The sequence below is a fragment of the Oncorhynchus gorbuscha genome, linkage group LG05, assembly GCF_021184085.1.
Source record: "Oncorhynchus gorbuscha isolate QuinsamMale2020 ecotype Even-year linkage group LG05, OgorEven_v1.0, whole genome shotgun sequence".
NCBI lineage: Eukaryota > Metazoa > Chordata > Actinopteri > Salmoniformes > Salmonidae > Oncorhynchus > Oncorhynchus gorbuscha.
The window spans coordinates 26,989,278-27,000,087 of record NC_060177.1 but is presented as its reverse complement, the minus strand read 5'-3'; the positions used below and the strand labels follow the sequence as shown (position 1 = coordinate 27,000,087).

Here is a 10,810-nt window from a genome sequence, read left to right as displayed (position 1 = left end):
TTATTTATTTACTTTTCTGCTCTTTTGCACACCAATATCTCTCTATGATCATCTGATCATTTATCACTCCAGTGTTAATCTGAAATATTGTAATTATTCGCCTACCTCATGCCTTTTGCACACATTGTATATAGACTCCCCTTTTTTCTCTGCGTTATTGACTTGTTAATTGTTTACTCCATGTGTAACTCTGTGTTGTCTGTTCACACGGCTATGCTTTATCTTGGCCAGGTCACAGTTGCAAATGAGAACCTGTTCTCAACTAGCCTACCTGGTTAAATAAAGGTGAAATAGAAAATAAAATAAAAATCCTTAAAGGTGCCTTATTGCTATTATAAACTGGATACCAATGTAATTAGAGCACTAAAAATAAATGTTTCATCATACCCATAGTATATGATCTGATATACCACAGCTGTCGGCCAATCAGCATTCAGGGGTTGAATCACCCTCTTCATGCTGCGTTACATCCGTCCTTTGCGACCTACTTCAAGAAGTAAGTTTCTCTCTAACCATAAGTTCTTACAAAATGCATACCACATGTAGGCACTTGAAGTGTTCTCCGTAAGGATCAGTCCGATGCAATAAAACCATTCAGTAGGCGAATGGTCCAACAAATATTATAGCACATTGTCACACCATTAAGGCATCTCCTTAAAAATCTAAGCAGTTAACTTCCATGGTAACTGGAATTTCTGTAATTGTTGGGCATTTCTCATAGGCCTACCAAGAAACAGAGGAAGTGTTTGAGAGCTTGCCTTGGTCATTGGGGAGTTATACATAGCAACTATGCACTAATACAGTAGTTGCAGGACTTTATAAACCATATTAAATGGCCTGTTTGGTTCACAGTTACATATCTGAATCTAGGTGAAATATTACACAGGACAAGTCTAAGTGAACTCAGTGTTTAACTTTATTTAAAAGTTAAGCAATAGTGGTACACAAGAACATTCTTAGCAGTTACAGAACCTTACAGTAACACTTTTACAGAAAGTTGTACTGTACAGATGTATACCTCGTGATTTCATTAGATCATAGTAAATTGAGATTCTATATTTTTAAATCTTGATAAAAACAATCAATAAATATCTGGATCAGACATTATGGCAAACAGGCTTCAATTTTTCACACGAGGGGGGGGGGCGGGGGGGCAGAGTTAAAGTGTAACAAAATCTAATTCATTTCTCATGTTAAAACATGTTGCACTTGTGTAGTTTGAAAATTGTTGCATGAGAACAGACCGTGTGCGAGTTCATTTTGCATGGCCCGATGCCCCAGGTGGGTTAGTTTGCAAATGTTTAGACCATTCCATTGGTCCTTAAGTGAAATCACCCCTCAGCTGGGGCACCGAGCCATGCAAAACCAACTCACACATTGGTTTGGTTGTTCCCCGTAAAGAAAATTTTAGTATCACAATGTATGACAGATACAGAGGGAGGTACACAGCAATGAGGGTTGATAAATTAACAAGGCCGCATAATTTCATCTCTCCCAGGCGATGTGCCATACATCCACAAAAGCACTTAAAGGTCTGAATTTGAATTCTTACAATCAGGATATTGTGCAAGTAAAACCGTTTTTTTATTACAGACTTGTGCATTAGTCCAGACTAAGTGTTTTCACTTGAAATGGAGACATTAAGCAATTCAAACCCAACACATGAAGCCCATAATGAGGAGGTAGAAACACAAGCAAATATAAACCATTAAATGTTCTGGTAACCAATGATTACAGTTGAGGATTCTTTGTAACAATCAAGGGATGAGTGAATATTGCAACGACTCATGTATGACGTTGAGCAAAGTGCATCTCTACAGTGTTGCTCATCGGCTAACAACAAAAATAAAAGCATAGCATTCAGCAGCAGGAACAAGGCCCTTGCAATTCAATTGTCTTAGAGAAAAACAAAAGTCTAGATTCAAAGCAGCTGATACCATTGATCTTAAAAGGGGCTCTTAAAACAGATGGCAAACCATTATTATGCTTAAGCGCTAGAAAAGAGCCAAAGGGCAGGGGGGAAACTAAACATGCATTTGCTTAATATGGCCAAAAACCTGATAGGGGAATGAAGTGTTGCAGTGGTTAGGTATGCATATCATATTGGGACAGGGAGGATGAATGAAGTGTTGCAGTGGTTAGGTATGCATATCATATTGGGACAGGGAGGATGAATGAAGTGTTGCAGTGGTTAGGTATGCATATCATATTGGGACAGGGAGGATGAATGAAGTGTTGCAGTGGTTAGGTATGCATATCATATTGGGACAGGGAGGATGAATGAAGTGTTGCAGTGGTTAGGTATGCATATCATATTGGGACAGGGATGATGGGAAACAAACAAAAGCGGTATTATATCAATAGCATTTCTGCACCATTAGGCTTTTGGCTGGTTCTTCAGTCAGCTTCCTCCTCAGACTCCTCTTCCTCAGCAGTCTCCAGCCAGGTCAGCCACTGGTTCACCTTCACAGGGAACATACCATGAGCCAAAACAGAGATGCATTACCCATTTATGTGGTGTATTTCTAGTCTAATAAAAAAAGCCAGTTTAGTATGCACCTGTAATGGTGTGAGTTGCAATACAAATTGTCTGGGAGTAGAAATGTAATTACCTGGAATAATGCTTTCCCCTTCCCAGGAAACTCTTGAGTTATGTCTTCTTTCCATGCAAGGAAGGCTTCTTCTTCAATGATTTCCATATCATAGAAGTGGACAAAATAGCGCAGTAACATTCCTAGAGAAATAAAAATCTATATTTTAAAAAACTGAACAAAAACCCTTCTAGGCAAATGCGTTTGCATAAAATTATCCAAAGTAATAATTTGACCATGTGACCTGTACGTACCTTTAGGGAAAGTTTTAGCATTGCAGTGGACCTGCAGAGCGTAGAGGGCACCGACTTGTAGATCCTGGTGATCATGCAGGAACTTCTGCATCACTGGCTTGAAGACCAGCAGCAGCTGCTTCTCCTGGTCCAGCTGTTCTTTAGTGGGGGCTGATAACTGGTCTTCTTCCTCACTGGCATTTATCTCTTGGGCAATGTACTGCAAGAAACTGGAGGGGGGGTGAGCAGAATTCAGACCTAATCTTAATAACATGCATCTCAAGATGCATAACCACAGAACTCTGCAATGTGGGCATTAGCCCTTTCCCCAGACCTGGTCATGAGGATGTTGATGAAGCCCTTGTCGGTGTGGAGCTTAGGGGAGATGTTGTCCTTGATCCACTTGTAGATGCACTGGGGAGAGGGGTCTGCTTTGATTTGCTTCAGCAGTTCCTTTTCCAGCTTCATGAGTGGGAATAAGAAGCTCAGGCCTTTGCCCTCCAAGATCTCCAGCATGCGATCCTTGTTTTGGTCGATTTCTGCAGATTTTTGACAAAATCACAACAATCTTGTTAAAATGTGAAAACTTGACAGAGCTTTCTAGTCTAAGGGTTTAGGAGAGGTTGACATACCAGGCAGCATCTTCTGCATGTTGACCTTGCTTTGCTGGAATAGATCAGTGAGCCACTCACGATCCTTCAGCTTGGCTGTCTGCTGCAGACAAAGCAGGAAGAGGGGGAAGTGGGTGCCATTCTCCAGAGGGTGGGCTAGCTCGTCCATGCTCACCAGCTCTGCGATGATGGCTCGCGCTGCAAACTGGGCCAAGTAGGACTTCACCAGAGGAATGTCCACTTCGATCTTGGGACACTGGTCCAGAACACTGAGAAAAGCCTTTAAAAAAGTACACAGGCATGTGGTGAGTAAATTCCCTGAACAGTAGAACCTTTGATATCTTACAACAAAAGCTCTTTGCCATGACTGGAAGACTGACCCGCATGAAGCTCTCCCCAGTAACAAGGCCCTCTGTGCGGAGTGTGTGGATCAAGGTGCTGGCATGCTCCTTGTCTTCGTCTGGGCAGTCAAGAGAACAGATCACGATCTTGCTCAACATCTCAGGCAGGAAGTGTTTGGGAGCCTTCATCTCTCTTACACTGTTCACAGCTTCATCAATGTTTTTGCTGTTCAGGAAATCGGTCACTATGGTCTCCTGATAAGATATAATATGGACAAAGACTGTTAGCGCTCGGAAATCCTTCTATGGGGCAAAAGGTACAACTTGAAGGAGTTCCTTGAGATTGTAAAATGGAACATACGGTCATCTTAAGCAACTCTTCCTTTGCAGGAGGCGGTTTCTTGGTGGTCTTTGGAGGTTTTTCCTGAATTGGAGGAGGGTTGGCTTTCAGACCAAGCAGAGGAGGCTGAGAAATGATGAGACCGTTTAGAGTGGGCAGACTTTAAATACACATCAACTCCAGCTGAATGCTATAAAAGCGGTATGCGTGTTTGTCTTTACCTGTCCCAGTGGTGGCGTTTGAGTGCGTGGAGGTTGAGCACTTGGAGGAATCATTGTTGGTATCTGCGGCTGCAACTTTGGCACTTGGTTTGTGTTGAGAAGGAATGACTGTGCCGGCCTTAGACTGATCTAAGACGGGGAATAGAGGATATTATGCATCGTTCTCATCTTTTGCATTAAAGTATTTTGGCTTGTTGCCTGTGCAAACGGTGGTTTAAAAGAGTGGGTATCTACCAGGTGTTGTACCTCATCAGCGTTGAGCGATCCTTTCTTGATGAAACGCGGTGCCATGTCCTTAGACTGAGCCTGCTGTTGCTGGTTCTGGAAAATTGGATTCTGCCCCTGGAAAAATGTTTGAAATGACTTTAGATGCAATGCCATATCCATCAAGATTTGAGCAGTCCAAGAATATTCAAAAGCTACTGCTTTTAGTGAAGTGTGCAACTGTCACCTGGTTAGATTTGATGAAGGGCTTGCCTCCCATCTCAAACTGAGACTGGGTAGCAGGGGCTGTGTGCCCGTTGAAGAGTGGGTTGGTGCGGTGACGGCCCATGGTGGGCGAATACCGGTCCTGAATCACTCCAGGGCCTGTGCCGATCCCACTCCCTAGTAGTCAGGACACACATTAAAATGTTGAACAGGACAGCAATAAATTCAAACTACTCAGGAGTGTCAGTCATGGATGTACCTGGCATCTGTCCAAACATATCCGCCAACCCGCCAAGAGTTTCCCTGTCAAGTTTCAACCTAGGCATGAAGGGCCCCTCCAAAAAGAAGTCAGTTCTCATTCCCTGGGCCATTGGTGGAATAAAAACACCCAAATCCTGCAAGACACAAAGCAGAAGTGTATTAACACACTGTGGCATTATAGATTCATAAGATTTGGCTGCACTTAATAAAGAATGGTTAACTAACTTTTACTGCTTCCTGACGAATCTGGTTAATCGTCTTTGGTCCATTATCGATAAAAGCTTTGCGAGCCACCCAATTGTTCTCTCGCAACTCCACTGAATCCTGCACCAGGAAACGAATCCTTGCCGGCAAGTCCTTGTTGTTCATTAAGGATTTCATACGGCCAAAGTACTGATCCATTAAAGACTGCAAGAGAAACAAAATTAGTCACGCCCAAATGGAAAAGAATATTAAGAAACTAAATAAAAATGACTCAAGTGTATATGCTTACCCTAGCCTTTTCATGATCGAGTCTAGGCCCCACTGTTCTCATTATCTGACAGAGGCACTCCAAATCTTCCCCCATATCTTTAAGTTGGACTCTCTTCTTCTTTTCCAAAAGCTGAAATAAAGACGAAAGATTAGTTAACATGTATTTCATATGGTTTAGCATTGTAAAAACAGTACTGATGTATTAGACTTACTGTTTTGATGCACTTATGAAGGATAGATTCATGGATAAGATCGAGTTTGCCAAGTTCCCCAATGAATTTGATATTTCCCAGCATCTTAAACTTGGCAATGGCATGCTGCTCTTCTTCCTCAGATGTAAGAGGGTTGTCATGTTTGTCATAGACTGAGGGAACAGAAAAGAGCAAAGGTTAGCACAATCAACCACACAGGGCACAGAAAATAGGCACATTTTTTCAAATGTTCACTCACTTTCAACATTTCTGGCGCGGTTCTCAAATTCATCTTGAAGCTTAGAAATCAAAAGTCTCCTGAATGTCTGCAACACACATTGTTTCCAAATGAAAAGATTAGACTGGGTGAGAAAAAAAAACATGATGCCATTGTCTATAATAGTAGTAATCAATCTGTGAGGAGGATGACAACGATGCTTACGGTGCTTTGTTTTTGTGACGTTTGGATCTCTGGCGATGGGCCGTCAAAGTTTGGTGCGTCCTCTGCCAAGCGCAGACATAGCTGAGCATAAAGCGAGCTATACTTGGGCTCTTCGAGGGCTTTGTCAACAATCTGTTTGAAATGAGGTGATGTACACTGAACAGTAAAGCCGTTTTCCACTCGATCAATAAACATTAATGCACACAGAGCTAAGAAATAGATTTTAAATTACCAGCAAGATCACTCCTTTTAGGACGAGTTTTGAATCTACGCCCACATTCAGGAGCTCAAGGCATAGCTTGTCAAACTTCTCGGGGGGTCAGTTTATTAAGTATGCTGAGGATGGAAAGAACAGGAAACATGAAAAATACTGCATTCTGAAGACAAGGCATCATCTGGTGTTAGAAAATGGCACCACTAACACACATTCACTGAAATCTGCTGACTTGCAAATGGGCCAGTCATTTCTAATGGATAAAAAAAAAGCTATGGGGCACCAACCAGATTCAAGTTGGCAAACAGCCTACAAGATAACATTTTTATTTGAATCTAATGTGTGTAGCCACAATTTATTAGGGGATTACATACCCTCTCACTTTCCTGAAGATTGCATCATGTCGTTCTTTTTCATTGGAGGCATTGGCATCTCGTCTAGTGCTTCGTGAAGGAACCCATCTCTGAACGCTAGATCCTGGGGCTTTCCCCAGGAACTCGCTGCAATTAACAGCATTAGTGACATCTGAAGTAAGACTGTTTGGAGTAACATTACATTTTGGTAAAATGGCTTGAATAGTACCTGTTGCCGACAGTCTTGGGATGGTACTGAGAGGCACCCCTACCTCCTCCCCCACCCGAAGAAGCACTGTGGAACAAATATTATTTACTTGAAGAATAGTGTGAACAAAATGACATAGCTAGGACTATTAAAAGGTATCATCTATTCTACACTATGTGAAGGATATCAGTAGGAAGTGAAACAACGACCTGAGGACAAAATTGCATTTAGCCCTAAACAAGTTACAATCTTACCTGAAACGAGAAGCACCCCCTTCTGCAATCACACTCTCCACTTTGGCGGCTTGACAACGATGAATTCCCGAAAATAATAATATTCAATGGGTGGGGGTAGGCAAAAGCGACCTGAAGAAAATGCATTTTTAGAGTACAAAGTAAATGAATAGATTTAGCAGGAAGTGTATGCCATGCGTCAAGCAGAGTTGGCTAGCTTCATTCGCAGCTAACGCTACACATCCTTTGTTGTAAATGGCCAGTAGCTAACTAATGGTAGCCTGACTCATTTAACTAACTAAACAACATGACAAGGACATTGTAATGCTGAGATTCCGAATCCATGGCATGTTTAGCCATCCATGTCTATTCTGATCAAAGGTGATCTGTTTATTAAATTATAATAACTAACTAGCTAGCTAATTAATACTACCGGTAACTAATCATTTCCTCTCTGCCTGTTGGTTGTGGTGGACTAGTTAACTACGTTAGTTAGCAAGCAGTCATATCACTTTCAACATTATTGTCAACGGTCTTGTGATACACTTTGTAAATGTTGATATTGTATTAGCTAGCCAGACAGCTGCCATCATGTTACGTGAAAATAACAATATGCCGGTTCTGTGTGGCAAGTGCTTAATTAGTAGTATATTACCAATGGCAAGACTCCATGTTCTACTAATGTGTCGTGATAAATTGTAGTTAAACTGCTAGTTAGGTTATAGACTGCTATCCAGTTAGCAGACGCAGGAAACGCCACATTGGAAAGCTAGCCAAGTAGCTGGCTAACAATCGGAAGCCATTTTAGAACAGTTAAACGGCCAGCTAGCCAAACCTAAAGTTAAACACAGACTAGATGTAACGATCATACCTTCACCGAAGGAACGTCAGTTTTGTAGGTTGTGTGGTTTCCAAATGTGAGAAATAAAAATAAAGGAAGGACCCTGTTTGGTCGTGATTAATTAACTGGAAATACTGAAATAAAAAGCAGTGCGTTCCAGGGCCAGACCTCGCACTGGTGAGAAGAACGCTGACTGTAATCTACGTCATACGTTGATGGGACTTTATTAACTGGGCTGCCAGCCTTTGTATCACACGTAAAACAGAATCAAATACTCCCTTCTCAAGCTCACCCACATATACATATATATATATATATATATATATATATATATATATATATATATATATATATATATATATATATGTATATATATTCATATATATATAGAATCCCTAAATAAAAAAGGTAACGTCAGTTTACTGTGGGAAATACACGCATTACGTATTTGTGTTGTATTCCTAGACTGAATTCATGAACTGCATTCTCTCAATTGTTATAAAGACTTTTATCTAAGGTACCACCCAAAATCCGTAAACACAGGCACCCTCATAGATATCATCCTAACCAACCTGCCCTCCTGTCTTCACCAGGATCTCAGGGATCACTGCCTCATTGCTTGCGTCCGTAATGGATCTGCGGTCAAACGATCACCCCTCATAACTGTCAAACGCTCCCTAAAACACTTCAGCAAGCAGGCCTTGATAATCGACCTGGCCCGGGTATCCTGGAAGGATATTGACCTCATTCCGTCAGCAGAAGATGCCTGGTTATTATTTAAAAGTGCTTTCCTCACAATCTGAAATAAGCATGCCACATTTAAAAAAAATAGAACCAGGAACAGATATAGCCCGTGGTTCTCTCCAGACATGACTGCCCTTGACCAGCACAAAACCATCGTGTGGCGTACTGCATTAGCATCGAATAGCCCCCGCGATATGCAACTTTTCAGGGAAGTTAGGAACCAATATACACAGGCATTTAGGAAAACAAAGGCTAGCTTTTCCAGGATTTCACAATAGTCATGATGAACTGAGAGGAGGGCCAGACTATGTTGCTGAAAGAAGTTCCTGGAACTTGCTTGTTGACACAATTGATAAAAATGCTCCTCATGCCTCCGGTAAATGGCTACTGGTGCTCAGGTTTCTTTTTCTTTTTCACACCAAACATACAGTTCTTGACTTATTCACTGGCTGTACCTCAAAGCCTTCCACCAGGGGCTGAAACTTAAATTCATCTTTCTCTTGTCAATGTGTCTATTGCTTTTATATACCGTTTTGTGTTTGTCAAGGTTCATTCGATTATATCACGGTCGTTTAGAACACTCTGATTACACACTGTGTAATCTGTTTTCTAAACAACTGGGCACAGATGTCAATTCAATGTCTATGACACCTTGGTTGCATGTAATTTAATTGAAATTACATTGAAACAGTGTTGATTCAACCAGTGAGTGCCCAGTGAGATGGAGCATAGCCCTGTATAAAGGTTTGAATTATCAAGGAAGTTCACTGAGCATTGTGTTTCTCCCAAGTATATTTACTCTTGGAAGCAGAGTTTCTTGAGACCGGCATGACTCAAGGCTAGACACATTCCATTCTGCCAGTCTGTACCTGTCTGTCTCTCTTATAGTGTGTCATCAGCCCAGCCCAGCCCAGCCCCATTGTCTGCCACAGTAGGCTTTAGGCAATGCCAGGATGGAATAAACAGACAACGATAGACACATTTAAGATTTCTTATGCTTACTGGCAATCATTAACATTGAGCAGGAAGTGTCACGTTCTGACCTTAGTTCTTTTATTATGTCTTTGTTTTAGTATGGTCAGGGCGTGAGTTGGGTGGGTTGTTAGTTTTTCTATGATTTGCTATTTCTGTGTTTGGCCTGGTATGGTTCTCAATCAGAGGCAGCTGTCAATCGTTGTCCCTGATTGAGAACCATATTTAGGGAGCCTGTTTTCTGTTGTGTTTCGTGGATGATTATTTTCTGTTGTCTGTTGTGTCTGCACCAGGCAGAACGGTTTTCGGTCGTTTCGCTCTGTTATTTTGGTTATTTCTGTGTTCATTCTAATAAATATGGACACATACCACGCTGCAGCTTGGTCCTCACCTTTTTCCACCAACAACGGCCGTTACAGGAAGCTGCTTTTCCGACATATATTCTGCTAATTAAATTGCACTCCTGTCAGTGGTGATGCTGCTTTCACGCATGTCTATTGAAAATAATCGCTTCAGGTGTTAAATTGTGCTGATATGAGCCATCTGAAATGTATGGTGGACCAGAAGACCTTGACACAGTATCTGGAGGCTTTGGGGAAATGAAATCAGTTTAATCAGAGCTTGTCTATGAATTATATCCACGCTGACAGACTTGCTTGACATCTGACAAGTTTTTCTATTTCCCTCTCTGATGAAAAGCCCATTATCTCCAGTCTTGATAGATTCCTCAATGGAAGCACAATGGTTCCATCAGGGTTGGGTAGGTTACTTTCTAAATGTAATACGTTATAGTTACTAGTTACCCGTCCAAAATTGTAATCAATAAGGTAACTTTTGGATTACACAAAATCAGTAACGTAATCTTTTGGAATACTTTCCCCTTAAGAGGCATAAGAAGAAGACAAAAAGGGTCCGTCAAACACATTTGGTGTGTCATCATAGTGGTCTCTGACTTGTGGTTAGACTTGCTCAGGTGGAACAAACTTAAACTTGCATCTGTTGCTGAATTAAATGCCATTAAAAAAACAGAAAGGCGGTATTTTTTTATTTTGTTGCAAACATCCTTTCTGAATTTAAAAGTAACCCAATAATTAATAATCTAGTTTTTCAA

At 41.3% G+C, this 10,810-nt stretch overlaps 1 protein-coding gene across 1 annotated transcript; it reads right to left on the bottom strand.

The window, feature by feature from the left end:
- Positions 1-898: 898 nt before the first annotated feature.
- LOC124035765 (eukaryotic translation initiation factor 4 gamma 2-like) lies at positions 899-7,237 on the bottom strand (the record flags this gene model as incomplete). The annotated part of the gene is given in 21 exon segments (XM_046349432.1): positions 899-2,463; positions 2,613-2,734; positions 2,846-3,054; positions 3,159-3,363; positions 3,457-3,715; positions 3,816-4,031; positions 4,138-4,242; positions 4,338-4,466; positions 4,584-4,679; positions 4,789-4,943; positions 5,026-5,161; positions 5,253-5,435; positions 5,521-5,631; positions 5,714-5,865; positions 5,952-6,018; positions 6,135-6,266; positions 6,367-6,450; positions 6,452-6,470; positions 6,723-6,848; positions 6,931-6,996; positions 7,164-7,237. Coding segments are annotated over 21 exon segments (2,712 nt in total), but the record flags the coding sequence as incomplete, so codon positions are not given.
- Positions 7,238-10,810: the final 3,573 nt, after the last annotated feature.